The sequence below is a fragment of the Trichosurus vulpecula genome, chromosome 4 (assembly GCF_011100635.1).
Source record: "Trichosurus vulpecula isolate mTriVul1 chromosome 4, mTriVul1.pri, whole genome shotgun sequence".
Taxonomy (NCBI): Eukaryota; Metazoa; Chordata; class Mammalia; order Diprotodontia; family Phalangeridae; genus Trichosurus; species Trichosurus vulpecula.
Genome location: NC_050576.1, coordinates 40,411,905 through 40,434,700, shown reverse-complemented (window position 1 = coordinate 40,434,700; position 22,796 = coordinate 40,411,905). Strand labels below are relative to the sequence as shown.

The window sequence follows — 22,796 nt, the reverse complement described above, 5'->3', positions numbered from 1 at the left end:
AGTGTCAGAGGAAACAAGTGACCATGGGGAAAAGGCCTGTGAGTGGCAACCAAAGCAGTGCTGGGGATATGGGTGGGACTCTGAACAATCCCCAATGCCTTTCCAGGCTCAACTCATCTGCTGCCTCCTACAGGGAGTCTTCCTGATCCCCTCAGTCATTGCTTTCTCCCTTATTTTTCTTAAATTATCATATATTTGATTATCTATATACATATTATATCCTCCCAGGAGAATATATGTTCCTTGAGGGCAGGGACTGTTTTTCATTTTGTTTTTGCATCTGTAGCCCCTAGCAGAATACATAGTATGATGTGGGTGCTTCATAAATGCTTGTTGGATTGCATAAATCATCAGTGCTATTCTTGTGAGATCTATAGGCTATGAGGAGAGATGTGGGCCAGGAAAATAAGTAGATCTGGACGTAGCTCAGCAGAAAACATTTGTATTCCAAGCACTTTGATGGCTTCCACCTTTAAGAAGCATACAGTCTACTGGGGGAACCAACATTTTCACAGATGAGTCAATTTAAAAATTGACACCCCCATCCAGAGATGGATACAACATAAACACACATTATATATGTAAAGACATGTTTTTTCTTTCTGAAAATGACTTGTGATTTTACTGGTAGAGGGAACTTCTGATGAGGGAACTCTCCACCAATGCTGACTGGCACTTGCCTTTCATCCTACAAACTTAAAGAGTTGCCCCAGGGTACTGAGACTCAGTGACTTGCCCTGAGTCACATGGATGGTATGTGGCAGAGTCAGGACTCAAGCCCAGGTCTTCATGGCTCCAAGGTCAGCTCTCTGTCCACTAAATAGTAACACCTCTTATACAGAATGTCACCAAACATGTACAAAGTAAATACAACAATTTTTAAGGAGAGAGCAAGAATCAATAAATCAAGCCAGGTGCTAAGCTAAACGTTGGGGATACAAATGTTATACAATGATAAACATTTATTAAGCACCTACTGTGTTCCAGGAAGTGTGTTAAGTACTAGGGGATACAAATAAGAAAAAGAGACAGTCCTTGCCCTCCAGGAGCTTACATTCTAATAACTAGGGGAAGGCAATGCACAAAAGGTAACTGAAAAGAGGCTGGCTCCGTGTGGGCAGATGATGATAATATTGGAGAAGAAACCAACAGAGCAGCTGGTGGCCAATGAAAAGGTGCTGGCAGGGGAGTTATGGGAGGAGCTCTTTGCTCTGCTCTTCAGATCGCCAGATGGGCAAGAGCAGTGGAGGGGGCTGAGGAGGTGACAGTGCCAAAGCTGAAGCAATCTCCATGATCTCCATGATGTTGAGGTTCCAAAAATGCTTGTCCTGGGAGAGGCATGATGATGATGAGGATGAGGAGGAGGAGGATGATGATGATGGTGATAATGATGATGTATACAAAAACAAAAGTAAAAACACTTCTTGCCCCTGACATCCTCACGGAGGACACAGATGGGCCTCCTATAGAAATTGGCAGTTGATCTGAACCCTGAATGGACCAAGGAATTCTACAAGGCAGGTGAGGATGAAGAGCATGGCAGACAGGGAGAACACTTGTCCAAAGGCCCAGAGGTGGGGGATGGGCACTGTCTATGAGGAAGAGTAAACAGGACAGGTTTGCCTGCCATGTGGAGAACACAAGGGACAGATAGGCTGGGGTGAGACTATGAGAAACTTGAAATGGCAAACAGAAGAGTTCCTATTTTATTTTGAAGGGACAGGGAGATGCTAGAGATTCTCTGTGCCCTAGGAATGTCTGCACAGGGTACAGATGGGAGAGGGGAGAGACAGGAGGCGTGGAGACCATTTCAGAGTCTCTGACTGCAATCTAGGCAGGAGGCTGAGAGAGCCACGGAAGTAGAAAGAAAGGGAAATATGGCAGAAAGGCAGAATTGGCAACTGATCAGATAGAGGGAGAGGAAAGAGGGAAAGATGGTGTAGGCTTCAAACCTGGGGGACTGGAAGGATGGTGGAGCCCTTCCACTCATGCAGATTGGCACCTGCTCTTAGAGACTTGACTGAGGCAATGAGAGGTTTAGCAACGTGCCCAGGGTCACACAGCCAATGTGTGTCTGAAGGCGGATTGGAACCCGTTTTCCTAACTTTGAGGCCAGTTGTCTATATGCTATGCCAAGCTGCCTCTAGGGCGCAATCTGGAAAGAGGAAAATTTAGATGTGATATCAGAAAAAACATCCCAATAATCAGAGCTTTCCTAAAGAGGAATGAGCTGACAAGGCAAGCATCAGCTCTCCCCTGGCAGGAGACTTTCAAGCAAAGAATCAATGACCATTTGTTGGGAAGTTAGAATGCTGGAGAAGAGATTGTTTTTTTGTTCAGGTTGCAGTTTGGATTGCATGGACTCCTGGGTTCTTTCCAATTCTGAAATTCTGTGATTTGGGCTTTTACTCTGTATGCTTTGGTTATATGCATTATTACTAGTTTTAAAATGAAATTATTATTTTAAAAAAGAATAGGATTGGATTAGTACTTAACATCATCTAAACACTGTATTTGTATAAACAGCCTAAAGTTGCTTTAATTTTTAAAAGCCAACCACATAACATGGTTCCCTTATAGTCATACTGTGGGAACTGATTGAAAGTGACATCTTTCCCATCCTGAGTTTTTGAGTCTAAACATAGAACTTTAATTTATCTGTAACTTTCATTTTGTTGGTTTCCATCTGGCCTGCTGCAATGATTTGGAATGCTGATTCTATCATCTAATACAATGCCTTCGAATGTGAGAAGCATGCCATCCACAATGTCATTGTTACATGAGATTATATAAAATTATTGGTAAATCTTAAAAGAGCTACATAAATGGCAGTTATTAATGTTGTTCTTATGAATGTTTTCACCTAAGTTATCAATAAAAAAGATGTGGAAAAGGAATCCAATGTAAGTGTAACTCAGGCCTTAGAAAAATATTTTAAACCTTTGTTAAAAATCAGCATTTTAGAATAGAAATTTTCTACTCAGGAGTTTTTAGTGGTGGGTGGTTTCAGGTTTTTTTTTTTGCTTCTTAGAAACAAATTCATTTTTCAGTGAAAATATAATTCACAAAATAGCTAACAGTGAAAAACTAATACTTTGGATATGGTAACATTTTCTAGAAAAGTCATTTTTTCTATATAAAATATCAAAGATTTACTATGAAAACATTGTTACAGCAGTTGATAATGTTCCCTAAATTCCCCAAATATATTATATGTAAGTTGGACTCAAGCAGGGGTGAAATGTCACTTCCAGGCTTGGAGGCAAGAACTCATCTATCTAAAATATGTATCACATCAAATGCCTTCTTCAAATGAAAAACATTCATCATAAACTCCCAGGTACTATGTGCACTTACCTGTAAAGGAGTGGCACAAGTATAAATGACATGTTGTTGTACAGTCTGCATTTTTCTTATGAGAGTCTCAGGACCAATAGACCAACCAAGCTAAGAAAAGAAACAGTAAGAGCAGATATAAATAATCTAATTGCTAATAACAAATTCTAGAGAATAGAAAAATTTTAAGTTGTATTCAGTTTACAAATTTACAAACACATGGCGAAGACTCAAACGCTGGAATTGGGACTCATTTTACCACTTTATTTTTAAATAAAAGTCAATCAGTTCCCACAGTATGAATATAAGGGAACCGTGTTATATGGTCAGTTTTTTAAAATTAAAGCAATTTTAGGCTGTTTAAACAACTACGGTGTTTAGATGATGTTAAGTACTAATCCAATCCTATTCTTTTTTGAAACAATAATTTTATTTTAAAACTAGTAATACTTAATAATTAGCTTCACTGACCTCAAGTCTTTATAAACTTTGGGCCAAGAAGGTTGTTTTAACAGGAAGATGAAGGCCCAGACCTCCTATACCTGCTCTTGCAAAACTTTTCAGTTCCACTAGACCAATAGAAACTACAGTTAAGGGACCTTTTATGCCCCAGTACTGCATCATAGACAACAGAAAAAAGGGCCCATCAGCAAAGCTAGTGTCAGCATGGTAGCCTTGAAAGACAACCAAAGCTGGTCTGGGACATGCGTAGCCTATAAGGCTCTGTTTCTGGAGGCAGCAAGAGGGCAGGAGGGCAGGGACCTGAACTTGGAAGCCTCAGGAACCACAGCAAAAAGCGAGCAAAACAATGCCATAGGCAAATACTTAGACCAGGACACTGAAGGCTCCCGGGCAGCAGAGATGGAAAAGGGCATTCCACCACAGCCAGATACGAGAAGTGCCATCAACAGACAGTAGATTAATAAACATGGATACAGAGATAGATTATCTGTTGTTCACAGACAGTCTAGCTAAGGGGTGTAGGGTATGTTCAAGGAAGACTAGTACCTCTGGTGTGACAGCTGCTGAGCCCTTTTCAGGGCTGCTTTCCACCATTGGTGTCCACCTGTTCCACCTAACTCTCACCTGTGGCTTCAAGAAGGTGTAGCATGTGTAGTGGCCACACCCTGGTAAACCATTTTGGCAAATGGGCTAAACCAGGTTGAGGGTAACCAAGGAGTCTTAAACTCATTGGTGAGTTAGGGGGCTGTCTACCCCAAGCATGTGAAGATTTCCCCTAGTGGAATGGGCAGATGAGAACAATTTATTCCAACGGCCATGAAGGCACCTGAAGCAGGTGCTGTGTAGTGTTTAGGGCTTGGTTAGACATTGAAGACGCTAAGGTCATCCACTGCATCTTGAGCTATCACCAATCATCTTGACTCTGTCCTGCCATCAGGATGACTGGAGATGACCAAGCCTTTGAGTGAATGTCAATGGTAACTATTTCTCTTTGGAACAGCAACCCTGAGGGTCTTCCCCTCCCAGCTTGATTTTTTTTAATCTTTTTTTTTCTAATTAAAGGGGCCATCCCTTGATTCACTTCTTAAAGAGGCCTATTCACCAAATGGGTATTTCCTCACTCTAACTGAGTACATGAAAAGGCCTTAGCGTAAAAGGGCCAGGGTCCCCCATTGCATCCTGCATCATCTCCAGTCATCCTGATGAATATCTGGTCACTGGATCCAGATGACTCTGGAGGAGAAAGTGAGGCTGGTGACCTTGCACAGCCTTTCCTCCCTCAAATCAAAGCCAACTGCAAGTCATGTCATCATTTCCCTGATGTCACGGTCCTCTTCGAAAACAAAGTACAAACACAACCAGCCAAGCAAGTGTGTGCACATTCCACGTACCAATGGTGAGGGGAATCATCTTCCCAAAAGTTTTTGTACCTTTTTTTTGTATTTTGACTGCAGGGTAGGATCCCCATCTACTGTAGTAAGCATGCCAGAGTTAGGTTGAAGCAGACAATTTTTAGGGTACCTTTCAGAGCCCCTTCTGCACACCAGGAGGTAAGCAGCGTGGTCCTTAAAAAAGGCTGCTTAGACACCAAATCTCACTGCTGTTTCAGTCTGGTGAGATGACCCTATGGCTTGGGCTGTCTGTGTACAAGGCAGTGACTGAAGCTCCCAGTGTATCCACACCTGCTGCTTGTTCACTTGCCTGTTGCCACAGAACTTTGAGGTAGGTAAAAACGGTAAAATGGTAAGGGTGATATCTTTTGACTTGCACATTAATTGGATTTAATGAGGCAGAGTTCTGTGAAGTGGTCAGTCTCACTCTCTTCTAGAGTTATCGAAGGCCAGTGGCAAGACAAAGGCTAAGAAAACTGGTGATGGCTTAGGATGTAGTAGATGACCTTGGCATATTCAATGTCTAACCAAGCTCTAAGCACTCCACAGCACCAGCTTCAGCTGCCTTCATGGCCCATTGGAGCAAACTGTTCTCATCTGCCCATTCCACTGGGGGAAGTCTTCACATGCTTGGGGTAGACATACCCCAGCTCACTGATGGGTTTGTGGCCCATTGGTTACCCTCACCATGGTTTAGCTGAAACAATTTACTGGAGCTGCACGTGTTACAGCTTCTTGGAGCCACAGATGAGAGTTGGTTGGCAGGGGGACACCAAAGCCCTAAAAGGGCATGGCAGCCCTCATACCAGAGGTACTAGCCTTCCTTTAACACCCATATACCCCAACAGGCACCTACTACTGGTGTATATCTACAGGAAGAAGCCATTAAGACCAATGTGCCTTTTCTCTGACATACATGTGACTGTTATGTTCTTGTAAGCTCAGGAACTTAGTTACACAAGGGAAAGCTTTTATAATGGAAGGGAAAATAGTGTGTGTGGGGGGGGAGTGGTAAGCAATGCTTGAATCTCAATGTCATCAGAATTAGTTCAAAGAGGGAAGAATATATAAACACACTCAGTTGTGTATAGGGAAATAGGAGGGGAAAGGGATAAGAAGAAGCCAGGAGAGAGGGGAATGATAAAAGGGGGGGTGGATTAAGGGAGGCAGTGATTGGAAATTATATAGACTTTTAAGGAAGAGCAAGCTAAAAAGAGAGAGAAAGGAAGAAACAGAATAAAGGGATGAGCTCATCCATAAAATGGAAGCAGACAGCAGAATGGATTAGAAACTGGAATCCAACGATATGTTGTTTACAACAGACTCCCTTGAAATAGAAAGACACACAGAGGGTTAAAATAAAGAACTGGAGCAGAATCTAATATGCTTCAGCTGAAGTAAAAAAGACAGGGGTAACAATCATGATCCCAGACAAAGCAAAGGCAAAATAGACCTAATTAAAAGAGAAAATCAGGGAAAACTACACAATGCTAAAAGGTACCACAGAGAATGAAGTGATATGAAAACTTTTTACAGCAAGTTGCTCTGATAAAGTCCTCATTTCTCAAATATACACTGAGTATAGAACCAAGTCAAGTTTATAAAAATGAGAACCATTCCCCAATTGGTAGTCAAAGGACATAAACAGGCAGTTTTCAGAAGAATAAATAAAAGCTATAGTAATATGAAAAAGGCTCTAAATCACTATTGATTAGAGAAATGCAAATCAGAGCAACTCTGGGGTACCACCTCACACCTTTCAAGTACACTAATGAACTACTTACTGGTGAAGTAGTGAACTGTTCCAACCATTGTGGAGGATAATTTGGACTTATACTCAAAGGGCTGTAGAGCTATGCATGCCCTTTGACTTAGCAATACAACGACTGGGTATGTATCCCAAAGAGAACAAAAAAAAAAAAGGAAATTGGACCTATATGTACAAAAATATTGATAGCAGCTCTTTTTGTGGTGGCAAAGAATTGGAAATTAAGGGGATGGTCATCAACTGGGGAATAGCTGAACAAGTTGTGGCATATGATAAGTGAGGGAGTACTCTTGTGCTATAAGAAATGATGAGGGGAGTAGTTTCAGGACTCTTGTCAAGACCTGTATGAATTGATGAAAAGTAAAGTGAGAAGAAATGGGAGATCATTGTGTATAGTAACAGCAGTGTTGTAACAATCAACTGTGAAAGACTTGTCTACTCTAATCAATACAATGATCCAAGAAAATTCCAAAAGACTTATGACGAAAAAGTGCTATCCACTTCCAGAGACAACTGATTAACTCTGAGAAGTGCAAATTTTTCTCACTTTCTTTTTTTTGTATAATTTTTCTCACTTTTTTTTGCTTTTTTTGAAAAATGGCTAATATGGAAATATGTGCTGCATGATTTCACATGTGAACTTGATATCATAATTCTTGCCTTCTCTGTGGGTTTGGAACTCAAAATTTTAAAAGAAAAGAATGTCACTAATAAATTAAAATGCAAAAAAAAAAGAAATCTGGGATGGATGCAACACAGTTTTAAAGGAATTCTGGGACCAATTTTCAAGATACTGGAAGAAAAAGATGATACTGAATATTGGGAAAATTCATGGACTGTATTATTTCCTCCCCTGCAAAGAAATCAATAATCACTAATCCATATACTTACTTTCTCTTCTCTGTAAAGCCTTTATGATAACAATTGACATATGTCAAGGGTATTCTTGATAAAAGGAGAACAAGAAGGTTTTTCCAAGGCATCTTTTAATAGAGAGTACTTCTCGACAGTCATACAACTGACTGAAATAAGATCCTGCTGTGTTTATTATTTGTGGATTATAAAAACGTTGATGTGGTAAAATAGAGTGTTAGTCACTGAAATGCAGGATGTCCTTGGCAGAATCCCAGTGAGGAGAGATTCACTATGTAGCTAGATGGTACAGTCCTCCTGATGCTCTTACTTGTGGATGACATCATGTTGATGCCAACAAGCCCTAAAATGTTACAGAGCACAGATGCCATTTCTCCTTTTTTCCTAGCCTGATAGCTAGGTTCTGGTGAGATGAGATTGTCGTTCATCTTTGAAAATTTTTGAAGAGGACCAGTGACATCACAGGGTGATGTCTTGACTTGCGTGTGAATTGGATTTAAGTAAGGCAGAGTTGTGCAAAGTCATCAGCCTTTGAGATGAGTCATTACTGTAATAAATAATCAGCTATATTTTTCTTTTTAGAGTTATGAAATCTTTGTGATATACACTCTACTGTTCATTTTATTAAAAAAATAGAACTTCACCTAATTATTTTCATTTTCTAAAAATATTGTGAAAATTGATAATAGGTCACAACAGTATTGAATTTTAGAGCTGGAAAGGGATTTAAGGGATTCAGCCTTCTCATTTTTTGAGATAAAGAAATTGAAGCCTAGAAATATTGTCATACAGTTAGCATATTAATGGCAGAAGCAAGACTATGGTATGCTGTCTCTGGAATAAAGATCAACATGTCTGAGTGTTAGGAGAATAAAAAAACAACTATGCATATATTCTGTGAATTAAAGAATAAGTCTTCAAATTAAACACAGAAACTTAAAAACACAGAAAAGGAAAACTCATGTCTGTTTTCAGCTACAGAGTTCTTTAATTCATCTTACCTTCCAGCCAGTCACACTGAATGTCTTTCCAGCACTTCCTACTGTTATTGTCCTTTCCCACATACCTGGCAAAGTAGCTGTACGGGGAAAAAAATAAAGTCGTTAATCTCTAATGAATTTAGATTCTCTATATTCTGATACTAAATCATGTCATTTTAAATAAAAGTCATTTTGGATTACATGATTAAAGCCAAAATATTTACTAAAATATTATAATGTTTAAGATGCCAAAATTCTATACCAGCATAATATACTTTTAATTGTCTTTGGTGTAATTTTTTTCTCAATTAAGTGATGCTACACAAAGGATTTTGAAAGGCCGTCATGTTGAAGTAGCACTGGATTTTATGAAATCATGTAATCTCAAGAGTTGGAAGGGACTTCAGAGGTCTTCAGATCCTACTAGTGTCTGAACAAGTATCCTCTCTATGACATAGCATACAAGCTGTTGTCTGAAGACTTCTGGAAAGGAGAAGCTACTATCTGCCAAGGCAGCTCATTTCACTTTCGGATAGCTTTCATTGCTGGAGTTCTTTCTTGTATCAACTCCCAATTTGCCTTTTTACAACCACCCCCTTGCTTTTAGTTCCACCCTCTGGGGCCAAGAGGAATGAATTAAACTCTCTTCCTTATGTCAGCTGTTAAAATATTTGAAGACAGTTTCATATGCCCCCACTCCCCCCAAGTCCTTTCTTTTCTAGGCTAAACATCTCCAATTCCTTCATAGAATTTTCATACGGTATGAGCTCATGGTGACCCTTCCCTGAACACTCTCAAACTTAAATTTCCTTCTCATCTTGTGGCCCATGGTCTGATTAGGGAAGAGAGAGAAGTAGTAAGTGAGGATGTATTAGCAGGAAGGGAGATAACAGTGTTTCCGATAAATATTTATGGAAAATGGTAAAATTCTGTGCTTATTTCTTTTCTTAAAAAATAAAAACCACAACAAAGCTTGAAACATTTTGCTTGGGTATAACAGATACTTCCAAATAAACACTCAAACAAAACTCCCTAACAAAGTAAATCTCTCAAAAAGTCATTGATGACTTTTGAAGCGTGAACATGTTACCTTCTGTGTGTGTAATTGATCCATTCCTCTAAAGGCTATGTCTTTTAACTGTTAAAGTGTGATCCCAGCACTGACCATTGTATCTGTTTCATTGTCTCAGTGCAGTGGGTCTAAGGATTAGTGGAAATGCTCAAATGAGCGTACAGGTAATCACATGAGTCTCCAGTGTTGCTCCAATAATCCTCTGTTACAATCTCTGTTCATGTTCTTTAAGTCAGTCAAGGCAGCTGTTATACTTTTATAAGTCAGATAAGAGTTAGAGACATGAGAGCCCCACTCCAGGGAAAACTGCCTATGTGATGACATAAAGATGTTACTCATTTCCTGAGGTATGGTTGCAAACCCTTATTACATTATGTTAAAGAACCACCACTACATTCTGCAAATTGATGTAATAGCCATCGTGCATCTTTCCTGAAACAAATGTCACTGCATTTCATAGAACAGGTAAAGTTTAATGTGAGTGAATGGCCCTCTCTAAATAGTGAAATAGTAGGCTCATTTTTCCCTTGTTTTATTTTTATGGACTGTGATAAAAACTAAAAAGCTGAGTTTAAAAAGACGTCTTGCTTCTCTTTGGTAAAGCTATTTTATTAGTTACATTTTTACTCTGAAGGGTTTATAGTTTGTAGGTTTAAACAATAAATTTCATGGTCATTTAAAATGACCTGTTGGAGGAACATACCTAAATGAAGTTAACTCAAACTCTGGAGAGTTGAGCAGAGCCATTATCGTGTAGATATATTTTATGTTGGGCACAAAATGCTTTTGGTTCATTAGCTACTCTTTCTCCCCCTTTAAACTAAAATCTTAAAGTAAAAGTGATTTCAAATGACTACTTTTCTCTGACTTCCTACTGGGGAAAGATTCAAGCCTGCATATACCTCAAGCAGTGGCTTATGATAAAAGTCTCATGTTGCATCACAAACTACTCATCCAGGAAAGTACTTCCATAAGTAAGTACAGGTCAAAAACCCATTCAACTTGTTGCATTCCTGAGGTAATCAGGGCTTATCTGGCCTGGCAGGTCAACTCTTGTAGTCCCAGGTCTCCCAAGGCCAGAGGACCTGATGGAAGTCAGAAGAATTCTGCACCTTAGCCCATGTGGTTCGGGCTACAAATATTGTATCTAGAACCCAGAATTAAAGTCCTCCGAAATCCTAAGATCGACAAAAATGTTATTCAGCCCATTAGTGTGAAGCAGGGGCCCTGTGTAGCATCTTTGATGAGTCAGTTTGCACTACTCAGCTTTTCTTCTTACTCCTCCTCTTTATGGCCATGTCAATAGTACCAGTTATCTACTTCAAGCTGGTAGAAAAAGGGCTTGTGACAGAAGCCTCTGCCATATAACAGCAGTGGCATGCTCTTTCTCCCCAAAAACCCTGATATCCCTCCTTTTAAAGCCAAAGTCAAGGTCTCAAATATAGGAACCATATGCATGCAGATAGCAGCATGATTTGATGATCAGAGCACAAGGATAAGAATGAGGCGATCTAGATTTCAGCCATGGTTTGGAACCTTGGCCAAGGTGGTATATTAATCGCTTCGATCCTCTGCAACACCTACTTCATAGAGTGGCTGCTAAGATAAGATTAGGTAAGAAATACTATTTTATATTACAGTATAAACTAACTTTTCTTTCTGGGCTTAGTGCCCACTATTCCATTTCATGTATTCAATGTTTCAGTTAAACTAGACTTCTCATTGATCCCTGTTTTTTTTCACCTCCAGAAAATTGCTCATACAAATCCCTTAACCTAGAGAGGGTCCTCTTCCAGTGGTAGCTCTGTCAAAATATCATCCATCCTTTAAAGCTCAACTCAAAAATTGATAAACTCTCTGCTAACTCCCCCCAACTGATAACATCTGCTCCTTCTCCTCCTTTGGTCCACTAATACACTGACATATTTCGAAGTACGTCCAATCCTTCTCAGGCTACAGGCAAGTGTCTCCTTGTTATCATCCCTTGGCGGATAGGACTGTTTTACTCATCTTGGGAAGCACCTACCACTGCAGAAAGACCACAAAAAGTATTCTGCTACTCTGGAATCCCTAGCATTATGGGAATTGGTTTGACTTGATCAGCGGAGACAGTCCAGCCCTAGGCAGAGAAGGAGCAAATTCTTTACTGAGGAACTAAGGAACAGCTTATATTTTGGTGATAAGACAATTAAAAATAGCAAATATTAACTTGATTTCTGCAGCCTAAGGGCCTCCTTCTTACTTTGAGGCCAGGTGGCCTGGCAAAACAGGCTTGGAGTTTTGGTCTCGGTTTGTTCTTTTCATTTCTAAGGACAGGGAATGGAGTCCCAGAAATAGAAGCTCAAGCCATGCGACTTTGGAGCCTAGGATCCCAGGTCAGATGTTGCAACCTTCCCAGAAGGGAATTCCTGAGTAGCCAGAATCCTAGGAAGCTAGTCCAGAGGGGGTTTGGCCTTGGAACTTGGTGGGACTAATGCTAGGTAGGAACTGAGCTGAGCTGTGAGCCTAATCCCCCTCTGCTGCCCAGAGACTAACACAGCAGTGTAGTGGGATTATGCTTTGTGGGGAAGGGTAAAGGGGGTATGGGGAGAGAAATGATTGTTTCTTTGTTTTGGCTAAACTTTGAAGTAACTGGCTGTCCCCCATGCCTGGAATTCAGTTCCTCCTCATCTCGGCTTCCTGGCTTCCTTCTATAAGAGCCTTTCCCAATCCCCCTTAATGGTAGTGCCTTCCCTCTCTTGATTCTCTTCAAGTTATCCTGTAAATATCTTGTCTGCACCTAGTTGTTGGTATACTTTCTCCTCCAATCCACTGAGAGCTCCTTGAGAAAAAGAAGACTGCCTTATGCCTTTCTTTGTATCCCCAGTGCTTAGCACAGTGCCTGGCACGTTGTAGGCTTAATAAATACCTATTGACTGACCATTGTTCAACAAAGTAGCCCCAAATCTCCCCTAGGTTATGACTATTCATGCATAAACTCTTATAACTACTGGCTATTATTGGTGATAAAAAGGTTGCTATAGATTATCTATTCAAACTCCAATGCTCTACCTGGATCCAATGAATTAGTATATAACCTGTATGTGTGCAGTATATTTATACACACACACACATAGATATATGCTATGTGTACATATGTATATGTATGCGTATATACATACATATATTCACTCACCTAATTGTTCACTTAAATAATATGAGGATGAGTTAATAATGAAGGTGAATTTAAACATATCTTCAAAATGCTTTATTTCAGAAACAAGAACAAAAAGACTGAGAACTTCATATTTCAGAAACTGTATGAATATTGCGCATTCTTATAATGATGAAAATATATTGTGAGTCTTTTTAAAAAAAAAATGTGTGATGTCATTGGTATTGAGTGAAGAAACTCCCTCTACCAGAAAACATTCTGCAATTTATAGTCAAAGAAAGGTACCTAGGCACTGCAAGTTTAAGTAACTTTCCCAGGATCCCACAGTCAGGAATGTGTAAGAACTGGGACTAGAACCCAGGCCTTCCAGACTACAAGATTAGCTCTCTCTCCACTCCACCATGCTGGCCCTCTAATGTACATGCTAAGATAAATAATTGTTGTGATTATTGAATTGATAAAAAAGTATTTACTTTACCTATTGTCACTCTCTTATACTTTTAGGTGCCCATGGCAAACAACAGATATCTGGGTCTAAGAAACAGGTTAGTTGGTTGTTCCACATAAGCCCATACTTACTTTGAGATTATGGATCTACATAATGTAAGCAACGGGAGGTTTTGTTTCCACAGAGTTAAAAGTATTCCTCTTCCTCCCCTTCCCCACCTCTCCCAGCTTTAGCAGAAATCAGGCCTCTGGTGGGTCAGGTGAAAGGTTAAATACATGCTTAAATGAGCCATTTGAGGAGGGCATGACATAGGCAGTCAGGGGTTTGCATCTGGCCAATGAAGAGCCTGGCTGGAGATTTGATGTGGGGGTCGATAAACGGATTGATATCCACCTGAGTCCTTTGTACTTCCTCCTGTACTCTGTTCAGGGGATGTACCCATTTATTCAGGAGGAATAAATGTAAACTATAATTAAAATGTTCCTGGCTTCCCAACAAATATTGTTTAATCCTAGACAATGTATGTTTCTAACAGTTGAGGGCTCATCGCAGGATCCATGTAGCATCAGAAGAAAGAGATATTTCACACAGAGAATGGGTAGCGCCCCCATGTTTTACAGTGGGCCCTAGTATCTGTGGGTGAAAATTTCCTTCTTCAGACTGCTAATTTCCTGGGAGTATTCTTCTGGAATCCTTGGGAACCCAGAAATGTGAGTAAAGGGGGAAAAGTGAAGGAAAATGGCCATAGACAACATAAGTCAGGTGCCTGAACAAGGTGGGGGAGTCCTGCTTTGTCATGTCTGGATTCACTCCAAGTTGAGAAATTAGATTTGCTTGGAATGGGGAAAAGAGCTCTAAAAATATTTGACCTAGGTCAGGAAAATGGATTTCTCCTAGTGCTTTGAAGAAAAGCACTGGTGGGTTGACCCAGGGAAAGGGATTTGGAAGTTTGGTAGGTAGATGGTAAAAATTCTCTCTCAGAGAGAGGTAGATTGATTTGCATTTCAAAACCTTTCACTGCTTCACAGAAAGGAGGTTTAGCTGGGAGGTGAGATGTGAAGCATGAAATGTGCTATTTTTAATTTAATGCTTGGGATGGGTCTGAATTCTAATTCTAAATTGTTCTTGTGAAATGTCTTGTCTAATGTCTTGCCTGTGTGTTAAGAAAAGTTTATGTTCTATGTTCCTGTAGAAATTATTAACTCTGGGAACTGAGAGGTTAAAAAGGAAGTAATTAGCAAAAGAAAGCCTGGAAGGCTGTGGAGAAAGAAAACAGGTTGAGAGACTGAAGTGGGCTCCTTTAGTATGCAAATTGTCAGTCATTAAACTTTGTTTTCAGCTGGAAAAGAAGCTTGGTGAGCATCATACAAACATGTATATATATAATTTACTTGAAATATTTGAGGTAGTTTGAGTCAAGATTAAGAAAGAGATTGAAATTGGAGTGAGAATATAGAGGGTAAAATGTTTCAGTAAAGATTGGGAAAGAAAGAGAGATAGAAACTGGAGGTAAGGAGTGGCTGTGAAACTAGAGCTAAGTCGAGTGGTTTTGGGTCCATGTGCTCTTAGCCACCCCCTCCCTCACCCTCCACATTGGAAGACTGTAGGTGAGTCAATCAGGAGCTGGGACTGAAAGGAGCCTGTAGCCTGATTGGAAAATAAGGCTGATTAGTTAATAATGAAAGGTCTTATTGAATCTGGATATTGATTATAGCAAAGATATTGCTTTGTGTAATTATAAAATAAGCTTTGCTTATGTAAGGTATGATTTGAGTTTTGTTTTCACGGAGATTATATAAAATTACACTAGTGACTAGGGATAACCTCCTGAAAATTAGCATATCTAAAAGGCAGGCTCCTTTGTTCTCAAAAGAGACTGCCAGGCCCAAATGTAATTCACCTAGGGATGAGATCTGAACTATTGATAATCCGGTGCTCCTCTTCAACTCACCTTTGTCAATTGTCTTTAGCAACTGAAAGGGATCTTCCCCTCCATGCTGAGGCAGGAAGATGGAGGGGAAACTAAAAATATTTTAGCTTGGTATAAAGAGTTGGTGTGTATGAAGATGAGAGGGGTGGGGGAACAGCCACTCCCTCCTCATCTTTCTTTAGAGGACTAGAGGACTTTTTAGAGTCCAAAGCCTTTTTTTTTTTTTTTGCTTGGAAGGGAAGTGACCACACCTCCCTCAAATTTCTTAGGCATTTTATTTTGGCTAATCTAATCTAATTCAAATATTTTTGTAAAATCTCTGACTTTTATGAGTAAGGAATTGGAATGCCTCAGGTGAGGTTTGGTGAAAGCTGATCAGTGAGGATCAGGGCAGGAACTTCAAATCTGGATGATTTATAAAAGCAAGTAATGATATGAAATAAAAATCTTTTTTTCTCTAAATTCACTCATGGCTAGGCAAATATTCTTAATACCTGGGCCAGAGGCAGTGGCTGGCTCAGAAGAAGAGCTGTTCAGTGCTGGGAATGTACAGCTAAATAAAATGTATTTAAGGGAATATATAAATACCAGAAGTAATAGGATCAATAATTCCTGTATGTGATAATCTGAAAATGTAATTGAAGTCATCTTATTTCTAAATTGTATTTTTAGAGTTCTCTTAGGCTGTAAAATTTGAGAGACCCTTGTGAGGTCTAAATTTTGTTATATATATGAATTGATCTTTTAAAAATGGTGTGATAGGGGGCAGAGCCAAGATGGCAGCTGGAAAACAGGGACTAGCATGAGCTCCCCACTGAGTCCCTCCAAAAACCTATAAAAATGGCTCTGAACCAATTCTAGAACTACAGAACCCACAAAACAGCAGAGGGAAGCAGGGCTCTAGCCCAGGACAGCCTGGATGGTCTCTGGGTGAGGTCTATCTCGCATGGAGCTGGAAGCAGAGCACAGCAGAGTGGAGCAGAGCCCAGCGTGAGCGGCGGGGACCAACCAGACCAGGAGCCGGGTGGAGCGGGCCCTAGCGCTCTGAATCAGTGAGCTGCAGCAGTTACCAGACTTCTCAACCCACAAACACCAAAGACAACAGAGAAGGTTAGTGGGAAAAGCTGCGGGAGTGGAAGGAGTTCCAAGTTTGGCTACCGCCCCGGGGGTAGCAGAGGTGGGGCAGCTACAGCTGCAGTTGCTTCTGGCCCCAGGCCCCCCTGGTGGGAGGAATTAAGTGGCAGATCAGAGCAGGAGTGAAGAGTCTGCTGAAGATCTAAGTCCAGTCCGGGTTGGGGGTTCTTGGGGAAGGAGGAGTGTTGGTGTGGCAGAGCTGGCGCATCCCCCCAAGTGTGGAACATAGTTCTCTTAACTCTACAAGCAGCCATACCCCGCTGAAAAACTCAAGGGTCAAGTTAGTTGGCTGGGAATATGGCCAGGCAGCGATAACGCACCCAGATTCAGTCTCAGACTTTGGATTCTTTCTTTCGTGACAAAGAAGACCAAAACATACAGACAGAAGTCAACAAAGTCAAAGAGCCTACAACAAAAGTCTCCAAGAAAAACATGAATTGGTCCCAGGCCATGGAAGAGCTCAAAAAGGATTTGGAAAAGCAAGTTAGAGAAGTAGAGGAAAAATTGGGAAGAGAAATGAGAAGGATGCAAGAAAACCATGAAAAACAAGTCAATGACTTGCTAAAGGAGACCCCAAAAAATATGGAAAAATATACTGAAGAAAACAACACCTTAAAAAATAGACTAACTCAAATGGCAAAAGAGCTCCAAAAAGCCAATGAGGAGAAGAATGCCTTGAAAGGCAGAATTAGACAAATGGAAAAGGAGGTCCAAAAGACCACTGAAGAAAATACTTTAAAAATTAGATTGGAGCAAGTGAAGCTAGTGACTTGATGAGAAATCAGGATATTATAAAACAGAACCAAAGGAATGAAAAAATGGAAGACAATGTGAAATATCCTTGGAAAAACCACTGACCTGGAAAATAGATCCAGGAGAGATAATTTAAAAATTATTGGACTACCTGAAAGCCATGATCAAAAAAAAGAGCCTAGATATCATCTTTCAAGAAATTATCAAGGAAAACTGCCCCAATATTCTAGAGCCATAGGGCAATATAGAAATTGAAAGAATCCGCAGATCGCCTTCTCAAATAGATCCCCAAAAGAAATCTCCTAGGAATATTGTTGCCAAATTCCAGACCTCCCAGATCAAGGAGAAAATATTGCAAGCAGCCAGAAAGAAACAATTTGAGTATTGTGGAAACACAATCAGAATAATCCAAGATCTGGCAGCTTCTACATTAAGAGATCGAAGCACTTGGAATATGATATTCCGGAGGTTAATGGAGCTAGGATTAAAACCAAGAATCACCTACCCAGCAAAACTGAGTGTCATGCTCCAAGGCAAAATATGGATTTTCAATAAAATAGAGGACTTTCAAGCTTTCTCAGTGAAAAGACCAGAGCTGAATAGAAAATTTGACTTTCAAACACAAGAATCAAGAGAAGCATGAAAAGGTAATCAAGAAAAAGAACAAGAAAAAGAAATTGCAAGGGACTTACTAAAGTTGAACTGTTTTGTTTACATTCCTACATGGAAAGATGATGTGTATGATTCATGAGACCTCAGTATTAGGGTAACTGAAGGGAATATGCATATATATGTATATGTTTATATATATACATATATATATGTGAATGTGTATATATATATATATATATATATATATATATATATATATAGAGAGAGAGAGAGAGAGAGAGAGAGAGCAGGCACAGGGTGAGTTGAAGATGAAGGGATGATATCTAAAAGAAATAAAATCAAATTAAGGGATGAGAGAGGAATATATTGAGAGAGGGAGATAGGGAGAGATAGAATGGGGTAAATTATTTCCCATAAAAGTGGCAAGAAAAAGCAGTTCTGTAGGAAGAGAAGAGAAGACAGGTGAGGGGGGAATGAGTGAATCTTGCTCTCATCAGATTTGACCTGAGGAGGGAATACCATACATACTCAATTGGGTATCTTACCCCACAGGACAGAAGAAGGAAGAAGATAAAAAAGGGGGGATAATAGAAGGGAGGGCAGACGGGGGTGGAGGTAATCAAAAACAAACACTTTCAAAAGGGGACAAGGTCAAGGGAGAAAATTCAATAAAGGGGGATAGGTTAGGAAGGAGCAAAACATAGTCTTTCACAACATGAGTATTGTGGAAGGGTTGTACATAATGATACATGAGTGGCCTAGGTTGAAGTGCTCGACTTCTTAGGGAGGGTGGGTGGAAGGGAAGAGGGGAGAGAATTTGGAACTCAAAGTTTTAAAAACAGATGTTCAAAAACAAAAAAAATTTTTTGCATGCAACTAGAAAATAAGATACACAGGCAATGGGGCGTAGAAATTTATCTTGCCCTACAAGAAAGGAAGGGAAAAGGGGATGGGAGGGGAGTGGGGTGACAGAAGGGAGGGTTGACTGGGGAACAGGGCAACCAGAATATACGTCATCTTGGAGTGGGGGGGAGGGTAGAAATGGGGAGAAAATTTGTAATTGAAACTCTTGTGAAAATCAATGCTGAAAACTAAATATATTAAATAAATTTTTAAAAAATGGTGTGATAAAAATGTGATAGTTTGAAACTGTTATATTTGGTTATGGACAAGTAATATTACTTCTAATTTCCACGTGTGGGTAATGAGATGAGTGACTTCCTGTGTAAGGAGACTTAATGCATTCGCCTAATTTGATGGGTAGCTTCGAGTTTTAAATACATAAAAATGTTCAAGACATTATTGCGTTTGTGTGGTTTAAATGTTAAGAATTGTGAAAAAAAGATGAACGGGTTAAAAAGCTGTTATTGTTCAGTTAAAATTGTTTTGCTATCACTTAATAGCATTTGTGAGATTGTTAACTAAGACTTGCGAGATCTTTTGTAATTTTTATGTACAAGAGGTTTTGTGAATAGAAAATTGGAGAACTTTATGATATCTAGAAATTCTATAATAACAAGGAATTTAGTTGTTATAATACTTTGGGAATTTATGAAAAAGCAATTTTTCTTATAATCTAGATGTTAGGCTAGGAATTGTGCAATATATATATATATATATATATATATATATATATATATATATTTATATATATATAAATGATAGGATAGACTCCAAACTCTGTCTCTGTGCAAAAGGTTTAGGTGTTGTAGAATTCCTACTGAGCAAATGAGAATCCTTGGAAAAATATAGGGGTGTGATTTTCAAGCCTGTATCATCTAAAGATACATTAATGTATGTTAATTTGGAGATTTACGGACTAATTTGTGATGGCACTGTGAGTATTTGTAAATGAATCCCAATGTTTAAAGGTTTATTTTTGCTTTAAGGAGGAAAGAGACACATGTCATTTTAGAGCTGTCCAACTGATTTTCTTCATGAAAGTTCAGTGACTATTTCTCTTAATATTGAGATAAATTTTCAAGATAATTTATTACTAAATTAATGTAATGAGCTTTAAAGCACAAGAGACTTTGCTGTCTTGATCTGAATTTGTAGCTATTCCATGGCCTAAGCAAGGATTAAAACTCGTGTTTAAATATGTAAAAGATTTGATTGCTGAATTATCTCTCTCTCCCAGACAGACTATAACTAGAAAGGGGTAAACAAGCTTGGGAAACAAAGGTGTGTATCTATTCAGCAGTGAGATCAAAGTCAGGAACCTCTTTTGTTTAAGGCAGTTAAGGAGGTTTGGGGACAAATGGGAGTTACCCAAGCCCCTCCTGTCCCTACATAGTTGTTATATTGAGACAGTGTGAGGAAGTATAACTAAAACGAGGATTCTTGGCCTAATTCTTATCAACCCTGTGTGAAGTCTTGAATTTTATGAGTCCCTGGATGGGACCTGGGATAGAAGATAAGGAAGGGACAGGAAATTCTAAAGGAGTTAAAGTTAAAAAGAGTTAGGACTGCTTTGAAAAGCCAGTCTCTTCCCTCACTTCCTCTCCTCTCCTTTGGTCTAGATAAGAAGAGAGAGTGCTATCTATCCCCACTGGTAGAAGGGAAGGAAGCGGGAGGGGCAGAAGTTACTGGGATTTAAGTTTTACTAAAAGAAAGAGAACAGATTCCAGGTGCACGGGGCTCGTGTGGCTCTTGCTTCGGGGTGTGTTATTTCCTTTCCGGGGAAGATCGGAAAGAGCATTTGAGTGAGTTGCCAAAATGACTAACACAAAAGGAAAAAGAAGGGCACGCTACATGTTTTCTAGGCCCTTTTGAAAACATGGTGTTGTCCCTTTGGCTACGTATATGCGAATATGCAAGAAAGGTGATATTGTAGATATCAAGGGTATGGGCACAGTTGAGCAAGGAATGCCCCACAAATGTTACCACGGCAAGACTGGACGAGTCTATAATGTTACTCGACATGCTGTAGGCATTGTTGCAAACAAACAGGTTAAGGGCAAGATTCTAGCCACGAGAATTTGTGTGCGTATTGAGCATATTAAGCATTCCAAAAGCAGAGATAGCTTCCTGAAGCGTGGAAAGGAAAATGATTGGAAGAAGAAGGAAGCCAAAGAAAAAGGCACTTGGGGTCAACTGAAACACCAGCCTGCTCCACCCAGAAAAGCACACTTTGTGAGAACCAATGGCAAGGAGCCTGAGCTGCTGGAACCAATCTCCTATGAATTCATGGCATAAATGACTGCTAAAAAAACAATAACAAAATCTTGGATTATAAAAAATAAAAGAAAGAGAACAGCAGGGATTAGAAGCCTGTGGATCTCCACACCTAGCTTATTAAAGTAAGCAGAAAGTGATGGGTTTTTAGGATAAGATTAGAGTTTGAGATGTGGGTCTTGGTACTTTTTATTGGTGAAACTTGCCATCTGATGTAAAAGAACCCGCCCTCTGGGGGAGATGATATGATGCTGCCTTTTTTTACGGCAGGTCTCTGTAGTCAAAAATAAATAGTTAGTGATAAAAGGAAAGGTATCTGCCAGAATCTGTTACTATTGTGAAATGAAGTTGTGATACCTACAGACCTAGAAGGTTTTATGGGGAGAAATGGAAAATGTGAAATCTTGCTGTTTTTAATCAAATGATTGGGTAAATTGGTACTCTTGTATAGTCATATGAAAGATAACATTCTTTCTAAATATTAATGGGAATAATTGGACAAAGGGAAAAAGAAGTTTGTGAAATAAAGATACAAATGCAATGTTGAATCATAATCCCATAGACTAAGACTGGGATTTAAAGTTACTTTGTATCTATTTGGAATAAGGTCCTTAAATGTTTTAAGGTGATGTAAGAGCAATTGGGTAGTAATACAAAAGGTGTGATTAATTACTGTAATTAAGTCAGAGACATTCCAGTTTGGGGAAAAGAATTTCAATGTGTAAGTCTCTTAAAGAGAGATAAGTTGTAGAATACTTTTGCATTGGTGGGAAAAGTTAAATGTGGCTGTTTGGATTTGAATTCATTCCATGGTCTAAAATGTAAGACAAAGTTAATGTTTGAACCTATCATATTTCTTTGGTTCAATTCTTGAAGAATATCTCATTCTTTCAGATCAGGCATAGGGGAGAATAGAAAAGCCTGGGAAACTGATGCAAATGTGTTAGAGCAATAACTTATGATCTTAATGGGAAGATTTTATGAATAAGGGAGGAAATGCATGTGAGCTACTTAAGGATCACTTTAAGGATGTTCCTTAAACGATGTAAGATTATAGTCATATGGTAAATTGATTATTGGAACTTGCTATTCAAAGACTTAATGGGACTGTTAACTGACTGTTTTTCTGAGTCTAACTCCAGGTGTGAATATCAAGGAAGGCTGTCTGAGCCACTGATCCATGGTGCCAGTTATGAACTGCAGGTATTATTTCATGATAAAGTTAAAAGGGCAACTGTGCATGTGCTGAGGTGGGACTCTCTTGATCTGATCCCTTAACTGAAACCTGGCAGACTTTAAGCCTGGCTCAATGCAGCTTGCAGTTTGACATAACTTCTGCCTGTAGTTGACAGGAAGCTGGGGAAACATCGTCCTCTTACTATAAGTCCCTAATCTCTTGGTGGCAAATTTATATAATCAGAAGGTTTTATAAGTACAGTATTGTTACTGTACTGTTTAATACATACATTTGTATGTATTAAAATAATTGATTAAGGAACATCTTAGGTTACTATAGGACTGTGACTAGTGTTCTTGTGTGTGGTCCTGTATAAGTTAGGGTAGTTTATAAGGGCCTTGTATAGGGTCTTTTATAAGTTAGGGTCCTTTAATTCTTGGCAATTGTATGGAGACAATTAGGTCAAGGGCTTGTGAGAATATTACTTTGGTTGATATCAAGCTTGTCTAAAGTTTTGTTACAATTAGTA

At 39.4% G+C, this 22,796-nt stretch overlaps 1 protein-coding gene and 1 pseudogene across 1 annotated transcript in view; one reads left to right on the top strand and one right to left on the bottom strand.

Annotated features, from left to right (window-relative positions):
- KYAT3 (kynurenine aminotransferase 3) overlaps nt 1-22,796 on the bottom strand; it is a 60,361-nt gene that overhangs the window by 14,288 nt on the left and 23,277 nt on the right. The window contains exons 9-10 of the mRNA XM_036756204.1: nt 8,832-8,908; nt 3,358-3,447 (exon numbers count right to left, since the gene is read on the bottom strand). Coding sequence (XP_036612099.1) covers nt 3,358-3,447; nt 8,832-8,908 — 167 coding nt within the window. The remainder of the gene's footprint in view (nt 1-3,357; nt 3,448-8,831; nt 8,909-22,796) is intronic.
- LOC118847646 lies at nt 20,632-21,111 on the top strand (annotated as a pseudogene).